Source organism: Mobula birostris, chromosome 1 (assembly GCF_030028105.1).
Source record: "Mobula birostris isolate sMobBir1 chromosome 1, sMobBir1.hap1, whole genome shotgun sequence".
NCBI classification, from domain to species: domain Eukaryota; kingdom Metazoa; phylum Chordata; class Chondrichthyes; order Myliobatiformes; family Myliobatidae; genus Mobula; species Mobula birostris.
This window is the reverse complement of record NC_092370.1, coordinates 101,113,672-101,135,652: the sequence shown is the minus strand read 5'-3', so window position 1 is coordinate 101,135,652 and position 21,981 is coordinate 101,113,672. Positions and strand designations below refer to the sequence as shown.

At 42.5% G+C, this 21,981-nt stretch overlaps 1 protein-coding gene across 1 annotated transcript in view; it reads right to left on the bottom strand.

Moving 5' to 3' along the window:
• fam135b (family with sequence similarity 135 member B) overlaps nt 1-21,981 on the bottom strand; it is a 392,129-nt gene that overhangs the window by 224,858 nt on the left and 145,290 nt on the right. The window contains exon 3 of the mRNA XM_072259585.1: nt 10,953-11,032. Coding sequence (XP_072115686.1) covers nt 10,953-11,032 — 80 coding nt within the window. The remainder of the gene's footprint in view (nt 1-10,952; nt 11,033-21,981) is intronic.

Here is a 21,981-nt window from a genome sequence, read left to right as displayed (position 1 = left end):
TAGCTAGAGTAGTCTTATTTTAAAATCAGCACCCAACCTCATTTTTGTCTTGTAGATTTATAATGGGAGAAGTGGATAACTATTGGTGTTGCAGTCCTGATGCACTTGTCCACTCTTTAATTCAGAAGCTGAGATGAAATAAACCATTGCACTTAACTCAGAAGACAGTCTTGCTAACTCAGCACAGTATTTTAGCCTTCAACTATTTACAGCAATACAAAAATGTCCCAAGGTGTTTCACAGAAGCATTAAGAAGCCAAAACATGAACCAGGTAAACAGATGGTTCTGAACCTGCTATCAAGGGGTGGGGGGAAAAAAAACTGCTTCCTACTTTATATTGGCCCTTTACAGTTTTATACACCACAGTAAATCCTCAACATTTACTCTGAATGGAATAACTCCAGTGCAATCACATCCTTCCTGTAAGTATAAGCAGAACAGTACACTCAGACTGTGGTCTGAGTTGTCCAGTGTTCATCTCTGCTCTTACATTCTATGCAGTTATTGAAGGATAAGCCATTCTTTTTAAACCATTCTCTAGGTTTGTCCTGCTTCCATTAAGGATTTGGGGACTACCTCCAACATTCCTCTGTACTCCACACCTCCCATCATCCTCTTCGCATTTTTTAGTCCTCTGTATTTAAGTCTAGGTTTTTCCTGTGTAATACAAACAGCAAGAGATGGTGGATTGAGCCTGATGGAAACACAATGTTAACAACCTGTCAGTTTAAAAACACTTATTTTTGTTCCTGAAACCAAACAAATTTCAGATGCAATTTTCACAAGAGTTTTGGATTCCACGTGCTTTTACTTACGTTTGGCAATCATTGGTGAGACCACGCTTGGAGTACTGCGTAAGTTCTGGTCACATGTTATAGGAAGTACTAGCAGTAGTGCATCTTATAACATGTTATAGGATGCACAACTACAGCTTTCTCCTCATCACCTTCAACACAGATGCCCCCCCCCCCAGGGCTGTGTGCTGAGCCCACTGAACACTCTGCTCACAAATGACAGCATTGCCCAAGACCAGACAGATCACAATGTCAAGTTGGCTGATGACCTGACAGCGGTGGGCCACCTCATCAGCAATGGTGAGACAATCTACAGAGAGGAGGTGGGAGAGCTCAAGGCCTGTTGCCAGGCAAGTAATCTCTTCCTCAATGTCAGCAAGACCAAGGAGATGGTTATCAACTTCAGGAAAATTTGCACCGCTCACATTCCTCTTTTCATTGGTGGCACACCAGTGGAAAATGCAAGCAGTTTCAAATGCCTGCGAGCGCACATCTCAAATGATCCACAACACGTGTGACAAATCCTAGAACACATCAGTCAGAAAGGCTCGCAAGCAACAACTTTCTGAGGAGTATGAAGAGAGCTGGATTACGCACATTAATACTCACAACCTTCTACAGATGCACAATTCCGAACTCCCTAACATGCTCCAACATTGTGTGGTACAGAAACTGCACTGCAACGGACAGGAGGGCTCTACAATGAGTAGTTAAAACTGCCCAGTGCATTACTGCCACCAGTCCAGCAGCCATCAAGAATGTCCAGAACTGGCTTGCACACAGAAGGCAAACAGCAGTTGTAGACGGGTCATATTCTGCATGGAGGCTGGTGACCAGTGGTGTGCTTCAGGGATCTGTTCTGGGACCCCTACTCTTTGTGATTTTTATAAATGACCTGGATGAGGAAGTGGAGGGATGGGTTGGTAAGTTTGCTGATGACACAAAGGTTGGGGGTGTTATGGATAGTGTGGAGGGTTGTCAGAGGTTGCAACGGGACATTAATAGGTTGCAAAACTGGGCTGAGAAGTGGCAGATGGAGTTCAACCCAGGTAAGTGTGAGGTGGTTCATTTTGGTAGGTCAAGTATGATGGCAGAATATAGTATTAATGGTAAGACTCTTGGCAGTGTGGAGGATCAGAAGGTTCTTGGGGTCCGAGTCCATAGGTCACTCAAAGCTGCTACACAGGTTGACTCTGTGGTTAAGAAGGCATACGGTGCATTGGCCTTCATCAATCGTGGGATTGAGTTTAAGAGCCGAGAGGTAATGTTGCAGCTATATAGGACCCTGGTCAGTCCCCACTTGGAGTACTGTGCTCAATTCTGGTTGCATCACTACAGGAAGGATGTGGAAACCATAGAAAAGGTGCAGAGGAGATTTACAAGTATGTTGCCTGGATTGGGGAGCATGCCTTATGAGAATAGGTTGAGTGAACTTGGCCTTTTCTCCTTGGAGCGACAGAGGATGAGAGGTGACCTGATAGAGGTGTACAAGATAATGAAAAGCATTGATCGTGTGGATAGTCAGAGTCTTTTCTCCAGGGCTGAAATGGCTAGTACAAGAGGGCATAGTTTTAAAGTGCTTGGAAGTAGGTACAGAAGAGATGTCAGGGTGAAGTTGTTTTTTTTTTTTTTTTTTTTTTTTTTTTTTTTTTTTTACGCAGAGTGGTGAGTGCGTGGAATGGGCTGCCGGCGGCGGTGGTGTAGGCAGAAGCAATAGGGTTTTTAAGACACTCCTGGATGGCTACATGGGGCTTAGAAAAATAGAGGGCTATGGGTAAAGCCTAGGTAGTTCTAAGGTAGGGACATGTTTGGCACAGCTTTGTGGGACGAAGAGCCTATATTGTGCTGTATGTTTTCTATGTTTCTATATATACAGAAAGGTGCTGGAAAAAACTCAGCAATATCATGAAGATGTCCAGCCACCCTGTTCACAGACTATTTGTCCCACTCCCATCACTGAAGAGATCATGCCAGGACCACCAGACTCAAAAACAGTTACTTCCTCTGATCAATACTTCCACCCATTAACCCACCCCACCACCACTTCTTTATCATTTCATGTCAAACAGGTTACTTACCTCGTGTCACTTCATGTACATTCAATCAGTATACAAGCTAATCCTATGTATTATCTTCATTGTTTTTTTTTTCCAATTCTGTTTTATGCTTGTGTTTTCTTATAGCGTATTGGATCCAGAGTAACAATCATTTTGTTCTCCTTGACACTTACGAATGACAACAAACAATCCCGAGTCTCAAGCTTGAATCTTGAAAGATGTGGTTAACTGTACAGAAAAGATTTATGAGGATGTTGCCACAACTATAGGTTCTGAGTTCTAAGGAGAAGTTGGCCAAGCTATGTTGTTGCTGAGGAGTGACTTTACAGAAATGTTTAAAATTTTGACAGACATAGATTAAGGTGGATGGTAACATGTTTTACCCCAGAGTAGGGATGAGCAAAAATTTAGGATAACAGAGGAAAGCTGTAGAAGGGAGCTGAGGGGATCTTTATCATACAAAGGGTAATGTGTCTATGGAATGAGCTGCCAGCAGTGGCTAAAGCAATAATAATAGCATCATTTAAGAAGGACTTGGGTAGATAAACGGAAGGGCAGGGCTTTGAGGAATATGGGCCGAATGCAGGAAACTTGGACTAGCTAAATGGGCACCTGTTGGGCCAAACAGTCTTCATTCACACTGTATTGCTCTATGACCTGTCCCCTATAAATCCTGGTTCAAGTCTTGCTAAAATTTACATGGAGCTTAGAAAAATAGAGGGCTATGAGTAACACTAGGTAATTTCTATAGTAAGGACATGTTCAGCAAAGCTTTGTGGGCTGAAGGGCCTGTATTGTGCTGTCGGCTTTCTACGTTTCTATGTTTCTAAAATTTACCAAGGAAACATGAAGTAAACTTTCCTCCCTGAGGTTCTTTGCTATTTCCTCAGCATAGTCAATTAGTCAGACAATTTGCTGCTGACTGTCCCTGATTAATCCATGCCATTCAAGCCGGACAAAATATTAAATAGAAGACAAGTGACCACAAACATTCAAGGAAGAGATTAAAGCTGTTATTTTTAATGCTGTGCTTTTTATTTAATCCATAAATCTATTATTCATTAGTGGAGTTCTGAATTGTATTGTTAAACCCTTTTTGTTTCACACTATCAGTTAATTCAAAGATAACTTCACTAAAGTACAACGGAAACAGTATTGAATTAAAACATAATCTCAGCAACTGCCTCACAAACCCTGGGTTTTCAGAAGACAGCATAATACAAAAAGCGTTACAAGGGAGGTCAATCAATCTAGCTTATCTAAACTGAACCTTTACAAGAACATTTCCAGTGTCTCTGCTTCATTTGCAATCACAAACCATGATCTGTTCTGAATATTTATTCTATTTTCCCTTAAAACATATAATTGACTCTGTTTCAACCACTGACAGTGATGTAAAACTCTTCGGTCAAACAACTGTCCTGATTGAAATAATTTATCATTGTCTCCCGAAAGGAAAAATTCAATTTCACTACTCACTTTAGCATAATCCCAACAATTGAGTCCAATTCTATTACACCACCTCAAGTCAGCATTACTAAATGGGCTCAAGCATAAAAATCCTGCCAGTTGTCTCTCTTCCATAGCCCGGAATAATAAAAAGAGGATTGATTATGACAGCTATAAAGGTCTCTTCAAACAATGATCAAATTGAAGAGTTTTTTCTATTATCGATCAAATACAGAAGCTCGTTTTAAAGTAAACAAGCTTACGTTTTTCTCAACTTCAATGTCAAGATATAGAATTGGTCAGGGCTAAAAGGCACAAGAAATTGTAGTTTTAAGAAGATTAATCCATATTCACTTTCTCAAATTATTTAACTTTAAATAATTGCAATTATCTTGAATATGCTATGGGTTGTCTTTCCATTTCATTTAATATTTAAATCAGGAACTCCATTCCATATAAATCAAATGTTCAGTCTGACCTTCAGCCTCTTACAGATCAACCATAATGCTTCAAAAGAACAGCAGATTCCCTTCCTTAAAGAGTATTGGTGAATCCAATAGGTTTTTTTTTTATAACAAGTTTAGGATATTGGTCACTCATTTACTCATTTCTAATTCCAAATTTATTTAAATTTGCCAATTTCAATAGTGGAATTTCAGTTCAGGTTTTCAGGTGAACAGTCCTGAAGTTTGTCCAGTACTGCCCATTGTATTGCTGTATCAAACACTCTGATGCTGCAACACTCTAATTCTTTATACTGCTGAAAGCATGCCTGAACAAAGCATGATATATCTTAATGGCAGAAGAATTGGAGTCAATTGATAATGCATCCAAAGTGGAACACTGTAGATGAGGAGAATGAATAATGATTTTGGTTGAAGATTATTTAAAATAAAATCAGCGGGAAGAAAGAGTGCTGTAATTTAAAACCTTACCGTTACTCTAATCAACATATATTATAAAGGAGAATAGGCATATTAAAACTGTTGGAAGTTTTCACAACTAGAGAACTGGCTATAGCTCCAGTATGCTGCATAACCTGCTTCCTAGTGAGAGAACATCTCTGATTTGGACTGCAGGCTTTGAATTTTTTAAGCATAGTGTTTGCTGCTATTGCTAATCAGTCACCTCCATTATTGGAAGGCATCAAACAAATGGCACAGATCTTCACCTTCAGCACTGTGGTGAATGAATCTAATTTGGAAGCTTCCCCTGGTGCAGTCTAAAGCAGTGACTGATTCCGTTTGTTACAGGATGCGATCACCTGCTAACCAAGATCACTGCCAGCTCAATTCTCAAGACTCAGCTTCATGGTTTCTAAACGTACACCACCAGCAAAGCAGATGTCCTTTATGGATTCCAGAAACAACATGCATTAGCCTACAGTCCATTTCCTCGAATAGGAAGCAGTAGCTGTAAACTAGGGCTCATCAAAAATGCTTGGGAGGAATTATAAACTGCATTTTAAAATTGAACTGATGACTTACCTATTTGAGGAGGCTATGGCAATGTTAAATTGTGTGATTCACAACATCCACTGATGCTGACAGGGCCCTTCTTTGATGTCACAGGCTTGGCAGCGAAGTTAACCTGAAGCATGATTGAGTAAGTTGTGACTTATCTAGTTTAAACTGGCCAAACAATGACTAAGGGTGAAAATAACCACAAGTAAGTTTCAAAACTTTAAGGTTTCCTTGAGTTCTTTGTCATCCATAGCAGCAAAGAGGCCCACAACTCTAGTTCAAGACATCTATACCCAAAGTAATGATCCACACCTTTCAGATGGAAGATTGATCAATGTTACAAAAGTAAGCTCCAACGGCAGAAACCATACCAGGGTCTTTAGCAGCTTTGGTGTTTGATCTTAGCCTACATTTTCAGTCATCTGTCTTTTATTGAAACAGTAGACAATGGAGTCAACGCAGAGATGACTTTCCAGATTGATTCCAGGCATCAGGGGATTGAACTATGAAGAGGCACTTGAGTAAGATTCTCCAACATCCAATCATGTTTAAAGGAATAAGAGATAATTTCTTTGAAGAGGATTGATAAGATAAATTATGAGAACTGTTTCATCCAGCTAGGAAGTCAAAAAATAGTGGATGTAGTCCCAATAACACAAACAAAATGCTGGAGAACTCAGCAAGTCAGGCAGCATCGACAGAGAGGAATATAGATTCAAAATTTAGGACTGGAAAGGAAGGGGGAAGAAGCCAAAACAAGAAAGTGGGGGGGGGGGGGAGGGAATGAGTACAAACTGGAAGGTGACAGGTGAAGCCAGGTGAGGGGGAAGGTAGGTACAGTAGATGAGGGGGGAGGGGATGCAGTGCTAGAGCCATTTATAGCTAAGATGTGGTGGAGTCCCTCCATCCATGAGAACTGTAAAAATTTGGTATTTTCTGTTTCAGTTATTCTATGTAAACAATGTTGAAATTGTGATTTCTGGACACACAACACATCATATGAAGCACAGACTCAGCCACGATCTTAGTGAATGACAGCACAGGGGTAAGGGGCCAAAGGACCTACTGCTGATCCTACTTATTATTTAAAAATGTTTCCATCTTACAGGGTAGAAGTCAGAGGATTCAGCTTCAAAAGAAGCACGATTTCCTTCAACTGCAATCACCTGAGAAAAGTCAATTAAACCCACTAACTCTGAGTGCTTCCTGGCAGGACTTAAACATTGTGTATTTAACTGTCAGTCTGTCTAATCACTCGGATAAATCCAAGCCATAATGTACTTGTCCTTGAAACTGAAAATAAACCCTAAGCAATATTTAAAAGGGTTTGTTAGTTTATTATCTAATTAAACATCATGGAATTGAACAGTGAAACATGCCAGGCCTTAAAAAAAAAAGAGGAGACTGCAGTCACCTCCACCGAAAGGTTTTTCATGAAGCACAACCTTTTTCTGAGTCTGCTGAAATATTTTGACCACCGGAACAGGGAGGAGCCATCGTGCACTCCCATGTCTCCTGATGACCCTTTGGTCTCAGTATCCGAAGATGACGTACAAGCTGCCTTCAAGAGAGTGAATCCTAGGAAAACATCCGGTCCGGATGAAGAACCTGGCCGAGTAATGAATACCTGTGCCAACCAGCTGGCTGGTGTATTCACAGATATTTTCAACCTCTCGCTCTGGCACCCACCTGCTTCAAGCAGGCTTCAGTGGTACCGGTGCCCAAGAAGAGTGTGGTAACCTGTCTAAATGACTGTCGCCCAGTGGCACTTACATCAACAGTGAAGAAGTGTTTTGAGAGGCTGGCATATCAGCTCCTGTCTGAGTGGCAACTTGGATCCACTCCAATTCACCTACCAAACCAACAGGTCTACAGCAGATGCCATCTCATTGGCTCTTCACACAACCCTGAAACATCTGGACAGCAAAGGTGCATATATCAGGATGCTATTTATCAATTACAGCTTGGCACTTAACACCAGCATCCCCTTAAAGCTAATCAGTATACCCCAAGACCTGGGCCTGAACTACCCCCTTGTACAATTGGATCCTGCATTTGTAGACCCCGGATTCGCAAAAACATCTCCCTCAAAATCTCTATCAGCACAGGGGCACCACAGGGAAGTGAACTTAGCCCCCTGCTCAACTCGCTTTACACCCATGACTGTGTAGCTAAATACAGCTCCAACACCATATACAAATTTGCAGATGACATCGCTTTTGCGGGCTGTATCAAAGGTGGTGATGAATCAGCATACAGGAGTTGAGATTGAAAACTTGGCTGAGTGGTGTAATAACAACAACCTCTCACACAATGATCAAGGAACTAGTAGAATTCAGGAGAGGGAAACCAGAGGTCCATGAGCCAGTAATTATTGGAGGATCAGAGGTGGAGAGGGTCAGTAACTTTTAAATTCCTGGGTGTCATTATCTCAGAGAACCTGTCCTGAACCCATCATATTAATATAATTGCAAAGAAAGCACAACAGCGCCTCTACTTTCTCAGGAGTTTCAGAATGCCATCAAAAGCCTTGGAAAACTTCTACAGATGTGTGGCGGGAAGTGTGCTGACCGGCTGTATTACAGCCTGTTATGGGAACACCAATGACTTTGAGTGGAAAATCAATCAAAAGGTTGTGGATTCAGCCCAGTACATTATGGGTAAAGCCCTCCCAACCATTCAGCACATCTAATTGAAATGTTGCCGTAGAAAAGCAGCATCCTCACCACCCAGGCCATGCTCTTTTCTCACCGCTGCAATCAGGTAGAAAATACAAGTGTCTCAGGACTCACACCACCAGGTTCAAAAATAGTTACTACCCCTCAATCATCGGGCCCTTGAACAAAAGGGGATAGCTACACTCATTTAAGGACTCCGTTATATTGTTATTTCATGCTTGTTATTTATTGCTATTTATTTATATCTGCATTTGCACAGTTTATTTATAGTTTACACATCCTGATGTTTACAGTGTTCTGTAGATTTGCTCGGTATGCCTGCAGAAAAAGAATCTCAGGGTTGTATGTGGTGACATGTATGTTCTCTGATAATAAATTTTACTTTGAACTTTACCAGAAGATATTTCTTCATTGCTCCCACACACCAAACCCAGATGCCTGATTCCAGATTTGCACTTCCAATTACACCCAACCTATACACCAACCAGTAGGGGAAAAATAAACTTTAAAGTGGTTTGTGTTGCAAGTTGTACCAGAGAAAATGCTGCGTGGGACCCATAGACTTCACCTTGGGTGGGACAGGAGGTGTCGATGGAACCAGCACAGTTATACAGCTTGGAAACAGAGTCTTCAGCCCAACCCCTCCAGGCTACCCAAGATGCCTACCAGAGTTAGTCCCATTTGCTTGTATCCTCTGAACGTTTCCTATTCGTGTGCCTGTCTAAATGTCTCTTGACTATTGAAAGTGTACCCATCTCTTCCACTTTCTCTGACAGCTCAGTCCACATACCACCACCCTCTGTGTGAAATTGTTTCACCCAGGATCCCTCTCAAGTCTTTGCCCTCTCACTTTAAACATGTCAAAATCAAGTTTACTGCCATAAGCACAAGCACATGCATGCACAAAATATTGTTGCTGCTCAGGGAGAAGAACACAGACAAAACCAGCACGGGTCCAGCACTCACTGAAGGCTTGTGTAAAAGTGACTACCTTTTCTCACAGTACTTGGAAGTTAATAATATGAAGCAGAATTTTCTACAAATGTGCTTACAAAAAACTCACACACAAAATGCTGGAGGAACTCAGCCTGCCAGGCAGCATCTAACAGTCAATGATACGGGCCAAGACCCTTCATCAGAACTGGCCTGCTCAGTTCCTCCAGCATTTTGTGTGTGTTGCTTGGATTTACAGCATCCGCAGACTTTCTCATCATTGTGGTCTCCTTGCTTGCCATTTTGCCAACTCAGGCTACGGTTCAACCTGCTTACAACCATAGCAGTCCAAGCTCAAAATGTTTCACTTGTGAAACAGAGGGAGGAAATAAGCAAACAATATGAGACTGTCAGAAAAATTAAGTTGGGCTGGAAGGGAGAGCGACAGAATGCAGAACAAATGCAATGATCATTGTTGGGTTCGATGATCCATTTCATCTGCACTTACTTCTTTCTGTTAAGGGCTCTTCTTTTTCTTTCTGCTATCGATATCCATCTATTTTTGCTCAATGTGACACTGTTACATTTGTTCTTCTGGCAGTTCTGCAATGATACCCTCCTCTAACACAGTAGGTCACTGGTAAACACTTGTAAAACTTCTTGCCGCTAAATAATTCTAACAGCTGGCTGTCAGCAGCTGTCAAGTCACTGTAGGAGGATGTCACAGGTCAATCACGACACCCTCAAAGTATATAAACAATATACAGAAGGCAACTCTAATTAGAAGTATCCCATTCTCCCAACTCAACCAATTATAAGAGAGTCTACTAAATTATAAAAGCTACTTTAAGGTATAACTGTCTTCTAATGATGTATTTACTGTGAATCCTACCCACCAGCTGTTAAACACTGCATACGTGCCAGAACATTCAGCACCTTGCTGAAGCCACAGTAGTTTTGAGGCTCCAAGCTGTGAACCGACATTAACCAAGGATAGATTCCAGATGCTTTCTGACATAAAGCAGACTCTTGCTCACTGTAGCATCCACTGTGCAGACTTGCTGTGACCAGATCAGCTGATTGGAAACCGGATCCCTAATCATGCCCTTGACTAACAGCTCTGATAACAGTTCTCTGCAGAGTTAACTCAGCACAGTTAAGATACTGTTATTACGCTACAACTGAGCTCAGCATTTTAAGTCCGCAGCTCCTTTTGAATGTTGTCCAACAACTCCTGTTAGGAAGCAAAGGCACAAGGCAAGCAAAGGATGAGTAGCTTGCCCATATTATCAATGCAAACACAGAATACAGGCATTCTGGCAAGGCAAAGGGGACAGCTGCGGCACTAAACCCATCACAAAGCAGCATATGTAATGACAGCTTAGAAACAAAATGCAAAATATTATTTGGTATTGATACACGCTAGTTGTGAGGGGTACTTTTAAAAAATGAGAAAGGCATAAGAACACCTTTGTTGCTTCGGAATAAGTCAAGACACATATCTGTATGTTGCTTTTATTCAGTATGAGGCAGTAATTGACCAAACAAGCTCAGCAGTCTGCATTCTATTTTCTTACCTGTGGGTCCTATAAGTGTTGCTGTCAACCTGTGAGGAATTCGGGGTGGGATTTTCAGTGCTGTACGCACCTGGTAATATCTGGAAGACAGAGCAGGAAAGAAAGATTAGAAAAACCTGCAGGTTTGGCAGCATATTCTGTGGTTTGACTGTGAAACAGGCTTTTGGAATTTCAGCAGGGCATTTTTCACTTGAGGGTAGCTCTGCCGTGTCATAACCTTTTTGTCTCTCTGTTTCATTCATTTTATTAGGTCAGTGACCTTGAAACTCCCTTCTTTATACCATGTGATCCTAGGTTGAAATCAAGGCCAACTGCACAGTCCACTCAACCTTTTCTTTCGTCGGAACTATGATCTCATACAAAGAATATCTGAAGTAGATTACATGCACGGATGCTATTAGTGGCACAAAACTTTCAATGCACAAATCCTAAAAGAACGCTGAAGATTTGAAATTTGGTTTAATCCAAAGTGGTGAAATGTTGAGCCATTTCTGAGTAGCAGACACTCATTGTAAATTTAACTCCAAGTATTTCAAGAACATATTTTGTCCACAGTACAGCTGTGTATAAAAATCTTCACCAGTATCATCTTCAACCTCATTGGTCTCAAAAACAACATATTTTCTCTCTGATTTTTCAGATTTCACGAACTTTGTTTCCTTCGCAAGTGTACTACTTAAAGAGTCAACACTCTTTGTCATCACTAATATTCCTGATCTCCTATGGCTTTGAAAAAAAAAACCTCATGTACATTTGGACTGCCTCACTTGTTCAGGTTAAGGTTACAGACCCCCTCAGTTTCCTGGCCTCAAGACCATTCCAGTTTCCTGCTGAGGTCATTCAAGCTTCTTACTCAAGCCTAATTACACACAGTACATGCTTCCTGAGGGCACAATTCTTCAGCAATCTGTTTGGTCCTCTCTCACCAATGGGTGCTTGATACCATTTGTCTCATGCCATTGCAGAATCTATTTGTTATGTAGCAATATTCCCCCATGGTTGGGGAAGTGTTGCTTGTGTTGTGCTATATTTTATTATGTGCAGCCAACAGAGATCACACCTGCAAAGCCAAATGCTGGAAGCTGCAAGAATACACTAATGGAGTACATTATATTAGAACTGGCGCAGCATGGTGTTACACAGGGAAACCTGACAACACTTCCCTGACAATCTCACGATTAAAGATTGATCTTGATGGGACTTTGATGGACAGCAATAAGGTGACCCACACTGCAGCTTAACAGACTTAACAGAAAGCACAACAATTTTCACATGACTATTTTGTTCCACTGATAAAGGGTGGTTTTCAATGTAGGCAAGCTAATGTTTCAGTTAAAGTACATAATAAAAACACACCACACAATGGTTTTCACCCAACAACTTGTATGTCTTCACTCTTTCAAGCAAGTAACTAATTCATGTTTTCACAGCTCTTTTGCTTTCATAGCTTCCAAACCTATTACTTAAATTCATGTAATACCAACTTAATGAACCTGCCTTGGTGAGTCTATGACTCGGTGTCTTCTTCTACAATTTTTCGTCCCCAGAGTTATTTCTGCTCGTCATCTCATGAGGCACCTTTCTATACATTTCTTAGCTCTTTATTGCCTTGAATTTTGATCCTTAGCCATACAAGCAAGTGTTTCTTTAACTTCCTCAAATGACTCTTGGTGCCATGCTATCTTCTAATTCTTTCCACTATTTGTTTCCTAAATTATCAGAATATTTATTTCAGGTTTGTAATCTGACAAATATCCCTTTTGACAGGATGTCAAGTCCCTAATACCTTCATCTGCATGTCTTGTCTTTTGGATAGCTCACAGTGGGAGGTTTGTAATGAGGTAGTACTGTACACAGGACTGTAAAGCTGAGCTCACAGTTGAGACTCAGCAGCCATTGATCACATGACCTTCCTTCACTGTGCCCCTTTACTCTGTGGTTTCCAGCACCTCTTCCCAGCACATCCCCCCCAATACCTGATGGGATACTTGCCATCGCCCTGGCTACTACAATTCACAATGTTAAGCATCTCTTTATGCTCATTATTATTCTCAAAGAGATTATTGAATCAAGGTGGGATTTGATTAGATCATTAAAACTGAAAAAAGCATTTTTACATCTGAGTCACACTTTAAAAAAATTGCCATTTTTTTGAAATATTTGTATCGATTTCCAGTGAAAGTCCCAACCAGCAACAAACTGAACATAGCATCCCCTGGGGTGTTGCTTTGCTCAGTCTGCAAATATCCATCTTGAACTCCTGGTTGCAAACCATTTCAGCTCCCCCACCAATTCCCACACACACTTGGCCTTCTGTGATTATCCTTCTCCACTATCAGGGCAAGGACGAACACAAACTGGAGAAACTGCACTTCATATTTGTGGTAAACCATGCATATATGTTGTAACTCGGTTACCTGTCTGGACACACCCTCTGCTGACTGCCCCTGTGGCTCCTCCCACAGAGTCCTGTATAAAGGTGTTCACCTTGCCCCTCCCCCTCAGTCCGAGGGCAGACACTCACTGTGGAGGTCGTATTGTACAGCGAATAAAAGCCTTTCAGTATTTTACCAAACCTGAGTCTTTTGGAGTAATTGAAGGTGCTTCAATATTCCCTCTGGACACTTTACAACCCAACAGCATTAACACTGAATTCTCCAATTTCAGATAAGCTGCACCGGCCCTGTCTCTGGCCTTCCTTCAGGCTTACTTTCTGATACACCCAGGTCCTCTTGCTTGCATGATTTTTTCCAATTCAGCCCAATGCCACTTTACCTCCTTTTCCAGCTTTCAGTCCCCTTCCCCCACCTAGTTTCGTTTGCCTCTCACCCACATACTCAACCCACTCAATTCCCTCCTCTTCCCCCAATGTTTTCATTTCCCCACAATTCATTCCTTACCTGGTTCCACTCATCACCTGCCTTTCTTATCAGTTTACAAACTGTATACCTTTGTTGTCTCCAGCAATCATCTCCCAGCTTCTGTGGCCATCTCCAATCTCTCTCACCCCAGCTGGTTCCATCTGCCTATCATGCTCTCCTCATCTGATCCCACCTATCACTAGCTAGCTCCTGCCCAACCCCTCTCCCTCACCTCTTTCTACTGGCTACCTTCCCTCTCACTCTTAATCCCAGTTCAGACCAATGATTATTGCTTTGTCTCCACAGATGCTGCTTGACCTACTGAGTTCCTCCAGCAGTTTGACTTTTACTCATTATTATATTACATCATTCTGATGATGTCATTTCTCCAATATATTTCCTACATGTGGTACCTTAACATGAATGGTGTCTATTAATTGATTCTCAATTAACACTCAATTTGTCTTTTGACCTATAACTTACGTTTTAATTCTCAACAAAATAAAATATAGATCATGAATGAGCAAAACTGACACATATCGATCTGAAATGCTGACTGCCATTTCTCATGAACAGATGATATCCGACCAGCCAAGTTCCTCCAGCGTTTTGTGTGTTATTCCAGGTTCCAGCATCTGCAGTTTCTTGTAACACCATTTTATATATTGTAAATCTCAGTCCCCACTACCTAGGCCAGTGATGTTGTGGGGATGGAACTGGACTCTCTGACAGTGGTGTCTGAAAAGAGGATGCTGTCCAAGTTGCATGCCATCTTGGACAATGTCTCCCATCCACTACATAACGTACTGGTTGGGCACAGGAGTACATTCAGCCAGAGACTCATTCCACAGAGATGCAACACAGAGCGTCATAGGAAGTCATTCCTGACTGTGGCCATCAAACTTTACAACTCCTCCCTTGGAGGGTCAGACACCCTGAGCCAATAGGCTGGTCCTGGACTTATTTCCTGGCATAATTTACATATTACTATTTAACTATTTATGATTTTATTACTACCTAATTATTTATGGTGCAACTGTAATGAAAACCAATTTCCCCCAGGATCAATAAAGTATGACTATGACTATGACTAATCATTTATATCTATTAATAATTTCATTGCCTGCAGTCCTGAGCACAGATAAAAAAAATCTGGACACTACCATCTTCAGTTCACAAAAGTTTCAATTGCTGGCCGGAATGCCTTAGAAATTATCCTCAATGGAGGTGTCAAGTACGAGTCTTCAAATGAAGAGTCCTGCACTGCTGCACTCCTCCGTACCTTTTCTCCTCAAACCCTTCCTGCACAGTGTTCCACAGTGCCCCTCACTCCCAGAAATCAGTCGTGTCACAGATTGGGCTCGGGAATATTCACGTGAGCAACCGAGAAAGTAACACATTGCTGCCTGCTTAAACACTTAAACATGTTGCATGAATTTTAACATTCCTTAAAAGGAGGGAAACATAAAAACAATTTCTTCAAATGTTAATTTGACAATTTCTTTATTTTGGCCGTTCTCAGTTTCGTATTAGCATTGTACCATAATCGGTGTTTTATGTATTAAATAAGGAAGGAATTCAATCTCCAGGATTATATACTTCCCTGCATCTCCACTTTGCAGAACTGCTCAATTCACCAATGGATCAGTGTGGAAGGGGTAACATCAAGAACATCCAGTAAATTAGCTATCTAAAGCCCTATTGGTGATGATTCATGACTATAAAATTAGCTGCTGGTTTGAGGGGGCCTGAAGGAGAGAGGGAGCTGGTGAGGGGTGGTGCTGGCAGAGTAGAGCGGGGGCGATGGAGCGGCGGGGATGGGGGGGGGTGACGGAAGAGGAGGAGGAGGAGGAGCAGGGAGGAGGGGGAGGGGAGGGGGAGGAGGGAGGAAGAGGGTGGAGGAGGAGGAGGGCAGGAGGATGTGGGGACAGAGGAGGTGCTGGCAGAGGAGGTGGGGCAGAGGAGGTGGAGGAGGAGGGAGGGGAGTAGGAGGGGGAAGGGGAGGGAGTAAGGGGAGGGGAAGGAGGTAGGGAGGAGGAGGTGAGGGGCTGGGGGAGAAGGTGGGGTGGCTAGAGGAGAAGGGGTGCTGATGGAGGGGTCTGGGTGTGGAGGAAGTTAGGCCTAGTTGTTTTTAGGCCTAGTTTAAGGCATAGGAGCAGAATTAGGCCACTCAGCCCATCGAGTTGGCTCTGCCATTTCATTATCATAGATTCATTATCCCTCTCAACACCATTCACCTGCCTTCTCCCTGTAGCCTTTGACACCCTGACTAACCAAGAAGCTATCAACCTCTGCTTTAAATATACTCTCAGAATCAGAATCCTTTATTATCGCCAAGTATGTGGACACATACAGGGAATTTGATGCCGGTTTCCCTGAGCTCTCGCTGTACAGAATCAAAAAGCAAACAAAACAATAGTGCAAATAATCATGAACTATATACAATGAGGTATACCTGTGTATGTACAGGTGGATTTGGTTTATAGTGGACTAAAATTCAAGTGTTCATAAGACTGATGGCATACGGAAAGAAACTGTTCTTCTACCTATTTGTCCTGGCATACAGTGATCTAAAGCACCTACCAGAAGGAAGGAGTTGGAACAGGTGATGTCCAGGGTGTGATGGGTCGACAATGATGCTGCTTGCTTGCTTCCTGACTCTAGATGCACATAAGTCCTGGATCGAGGGCAGCTTCACACCAATAATCCTTTCTGCAGCCCTGACGGTTCTTTGGAGTCTATTCTTGTCTTGTCTGGTAGCTGATCCAAACCAGACAGTGATGGACAAACAGAGAACAGACTGGATTATTCCTGAATAGAATTGAATCAGCAGCTCCTGAGGCAGGTTGTACTTCTTGAGTTGACGTAGGAAATACAACTTCTGCTGAGCCTTTTTGATAAGAGTGTCCACGTTGGGTGTCCACTTCAGGTCCTGGGAGATTGTGACACACAGAAACCTGAAGGTCTCCACAGCAGGCACAATACTGTTGAGTATAGTGAGTGGGGGGAGTATTGGGGGGCTCCTCCTGAAGTCCACTGTCATCTCCACAGTCTTAAGCGTATTTAGCTCCAGATTGTTCTGACCACACCAGAGGGCCAGCCGTTCCACCACCTGTCTGTATGCAGACTCATCACCGTCTCGGATGAGGCCAATGACAGTTGTGTCATCTGCAAACTTCAGGAGTTTAACAGATGGATCCTGTGAGGTGCAGTCATTAGTGTAAAGGGAGAAGAGCAGTAGGGAGAGCACACATCCCTGGAGGGCACCACTGATTGTACTGATTGTCCGGGTGCTAGAAATGATGCTCACCAGCCTTACTTGCTGCACCCTGTCGGTCAGGAAGCTTGTGATCCACTGACAGATGGCGAGAGAGACAGTGAGCTGAGTGAGTTTGGAGTGGAGGATTTCTGAGACGATGGTGTTGAACGCCGAGTTGAAATCAACAAGCAGGACCCTCGCAGAAGTTCCTGGGTTGTCGAGGTGTTGTAGTATGTAATGCAGTCCCATGTTGACTGCATCATCCACTGACCGATTTGCCCGATAAGCAAATTGCAGGGGGTCCAGCAGGGGGCCTGTGATGTCCTTCAGGTGAGCCAACACTAGTGTCTCAAAGGACTTCATGACCACAGGTGTCAAGGCAAAAGGCCTGTAGTCACCTGTAGTCATTTAGTCCCTTGATAGTGGGTTTCTTGATCCCGAGTGCAGGTACAAGAGGGTTCAAGTGAAGGGGGGTAGAGGGAGCAATTTTTGTAATGTGGGGTGAGAAAGCGGATACTGAGATGTCTCTTACTTGGCCTCCATTGCTGTCTGTGCCAGTCAGTTCCACAGATTCACCAACCTCTGGCTGAAGAAGTTCCTTTTCATCTCTGTTCTAAATGAACATCCCTCTATTCTGAGGCTGTGCCCTCTGGTCTTAGACATCCTCACTGTAGTGAACATCCTTCCCACCTTCACTCTGTCTAGGCTTTTCAATATTCAATGGCTTTCAATGAGATCCCACCTTATTCTTCTAAAATTTTAGCGAGTACACATCCAAAGCCATTAAACCCCCCTTTTAAGAAATCATTCTCATGAACTTCCTCTGGACCCTCTCCCATGCCAGCACATCTTTTCTTAGATAAGAGGCCAAAAACTGCTCACAACAGTCTGTATGGTCTGACTAATGCCTTATAAAGCCTCAGACATGACATCCTTGTTCTTATATTCTAGTCCTCTCAAAATGAATGGTATCTTTGCATTTACTTTCCTTACCACTGACACAACCTGCAAATTAACCTTCAGGAAATCCTACACAAGGACTCCGAAGTCCCTTTACACCTCAGATTTTTCAAATTTCTCCCTGTTTAGAAAATAGTCTACACCTTTCTTCCTTACACAAAAGTACATGACCATATACTTCCCTACATTATATTCCATCTGCCACTTTGCATATTCTTCCAATCTGGCCAAGTCCTTCTGCAGACTCTCTGTTGCCTCAACACTACCTGACCCTCCACCTATCTTTTTATTATCTGTAAACTTGATAACAAAGCCATCAATTCCTTCATCCAAATCGTTGACATAAAATGTGAAAAGAAGCTGTTCCAATACTAACTCCTGCCGAACACCAAATGTCATTGGCAGCCAACCAGAATAGGCCCCCTTTATTCTCACTCTTTGCCCAGTTAGCCAATCCTCTATCCATGCTAGCATCTTTCCTGTAATACCACAGGTTCTATTTTGTTAAGCAGCCTCATTGTGCAGCACCTTCTAAAAGGCCTTCTGAAAATCCAAGTAAACAACAGTAACCGTCTTCCCTTTGTCCATCCTGCCTGTTATACCCTCAACAATTTCCAACAGATTTGTCAGGCAAGATTTCCCCTGAAGGAAACCATGCTGACTTTGGTCCTCTTTATCATCAGCCTCCAATTATTCCAAATCCTCACCCTTAATAATGGACTCCAACATCTTCCAAACCACAATAGTCAGACTAACTGGCCTATAATTTCCTTTCCTCTGTCTCCTGTTCTTCTTAAAGAGTGGTGTGACATTTGCATATTTTCAGTCCTCTGGAACCATTCCAGAATCTAGTGATTCTTGAAAGATCATTACCAATGCCTCCACAATCTCTTCAGCCACCTCTTTCTGAACCCTGGGCTATAGTCCTCCTTTTCCAGGTGACTTATCTACCTTTAGACCTTTCAGCTTCCCAAGCACCTTCTCATTCATAATGGCAACTACACTCACTAATGCCCATTGACACTCTAGAACTTCTGGCATACTGCTAGTGTCATACAAAGTGTCAAATGACACAAAATGCTTATGAAGTTCGCCCAACATTTCTGTGTTCCCAATTACTACCTCTCTAGTGTCATTTTCCAGCGGTCCAATATCCACTCTTGCCTCTCTTTTACTTTTTATATATATGAAAAGCTTTTGGTATCCTAGAGTCATAGAGTCGTAGAAAAGTACAGGTCAGAAACAGGCCCCTTGGCCCATCTAGTCCATGTCAAACCATTTAAACTGTCTACTCCCACTGACCTTCACACGGACCATTGTCCTGCATACCCCTACCATCCATGTATCTATCCAAACTTTTCTTAAATGTTCAAATTGAGCTTGCATGCACCACTGGCTGCTAGTAGTTCATTCCACACTCTCACGACCCTGTCCCCCTCATGTTCCCCTTATACTTTTCACCTTTCACCCTTAACCTATGACCCCTAGTTGTAGTTCCACACAATCACAGTGGAAAAAGCTTGTTTATATTTATCCTATATATACCCTTCTTAAAGGTTATATATACCCTTCATAAAAGGTTGTTGTAATGCCTCTAGTATGGGAGTGTACTGGGTAGTGCTTGTCACTCTCACTTTCAGCTTTTGCAAAAAGGAAAGCTGAATGTGTAAGTCTTTCCCTGCCGATACATAGTTTCTCCAATTGCAAGCTTCATGTAGTGCCTCCTTGCTGGCCGCACACAGAAACTGAGCTCCTTTCGGACTCAGGCTGAACTACAGAGGATGGGGAGGAGGTTTAGTCCCTGCACATTTAACATATAGGCCTACTGGTGTGTGGAGACACTCTGGTGCTTGTGAACCAGATCATCAGTAATGGATAAATAGCCCCACTGCCTCGTTGGAAGCCTTGGGAGAGACAAAGGCTGCAGGAGTAAACCCAGGCAGCAAATCTGGAGTGGACCTCCTAAGGCAGCCGGACATCACTGAGCATCCCCTCGGCAGCTCCTGCAGCCAAGCTGCTGCCAGACATATTGCTTCTCAAGCTTTCCTTTGTACTACCCGGTGAGGCCGAGTGGAGGATCTTGAAGTCTGGGCATCTTCCGCCCAAGCTTGTGATGATGATCATCATCACCCACTGTCCTTCGGGACAGACAGATGCAACCAACCCCACATAATTTTGTATACCTCTTATCAAATCTCCCCCAATCTTCCGTCCTGACGAAGGGTCTCGGCCTGAAACGTCGACTGCACCTCTTCCTAGAGATGCTGCCTGGCCTGCTGCGTTCATCAGCAACTTTTATGTGTGTTGCTTGAATTTCCAGCATCTGCAGAATTCCTGTTGTTTCCCCCCAATCTTCCTTGTTCCAAGGAATACAGTCCTAACCCATTCAACCTTTCCTTATAACTCAGGCTCTCCAGCCCCAGCAACATCCTTGTAAATTTTTGCAATACTCTTTCAACCATACTTACCTCTTTCCTGCAGGTAGTTGACCAAAACTACACACAATACTCCAAATTAGGCCTCACTAATATCACATAAAACTTCAAAATAACATCCAATCTCCTATACTCAATACTTTGATTTATGAAGGCCAATGTACCAAAAGCTTTCTTTACGATCCTATCTACCTCTTTCACCACTTTCAATGAATTATGGAGCTGTATTCTGCACAACTCAGTGCACGACCGTTTACTGTGTAAGATCCACCCTGCTTTGTCCTACTGAAGGGCAACACCTCACACTTGTCTGCATTAATTTCCATCTGGCATTTATTGGCCCATTTTCCCAGCTGGTCCAGATCCTATTGCAAGCCATAAGCTCTCGAAAAACTCAACAAGATTGGTAAGACGTGGATTATCACGCAAAAGACTACTCCTAATCAATCCCTGTCTATACAAATACCCATATACCCAGTCCCTTAGAATACCTTCCAACACCCTTCCCACTACTGAAGTTAAGCTCACTAGCCTATAATTTCCTGGTTTATTTTTAGATTCTTTCTTAAACAACGGAACAATATAAGCTATCCTTCAATTCTCCAGTACCTCACTTATCACTCAGGATGACTTAAATATTTCTGCTAGGACTCCTTCAATTTCTGCACTTGTCTCCCACAGGGTCTGAGGAAAACACCCTGGGGATTTACCCACCATAATTTGCCTCAAGACAGCAAACACCCCCTCCTCTGTAATCTTTATAAGGTTCATGAACTCACTGCTTTTTCCCTTACTTCTATCGACTGTGTCTGTCTCCTGAGCAAAAAAAAAACATTTAATATCTCCCCCACCTCCTTTGGCTCCACACATAATTTACCTTTCTGATCTTCCAAAGGACCAAATTTTTTTGGGATCCTTCTGCTCTTAATATAGCCATAAGATCCCTTCGATTCTCCTTCACCGTGTCTGCTAGTGCAGCCTCATATCTTTGTTTAGCCCTCTTGATTTTTTTCTTAAGAGTTCTCTTGCATTTCTTACACTCCTCATTTGTTCCTATCTGTCTTTCCCCTCTATGCACCTTGTTTTTTACCCTTAACTAGGGCCTCAATATCTCTTGAAAACCAAGGTTCCCTAAACCTGTTATCTTTACCTTTTCTTCTGATAGCCACATCCTAGCCTTGTACTCTCAGGATTTCACTTTTGAAGGCCACCCACTTTCCATGTACAACGTTAGAGAACAGCCTTTCCCAATCCACACTTGCCAGATCCTTCCTGATACCGTCAAAATTGGCCTTTCTCCAACTTAGAATCTCAACCCACAAACCAGACCTATCTTTTTGCATATTTACTTTGAAAATAATGGCAGTATAGTCACTAGCTGCGAAGCGTTCCCCTACACAAACTTCTGTCACTTGCCCTGTCTCATTCCCTAATAACAGATCAAGTATCACATCTTTCATGTTGGATTTCCATGTACTGATTAAGGAAACTTTCCTGAACAGATTTAATAAATC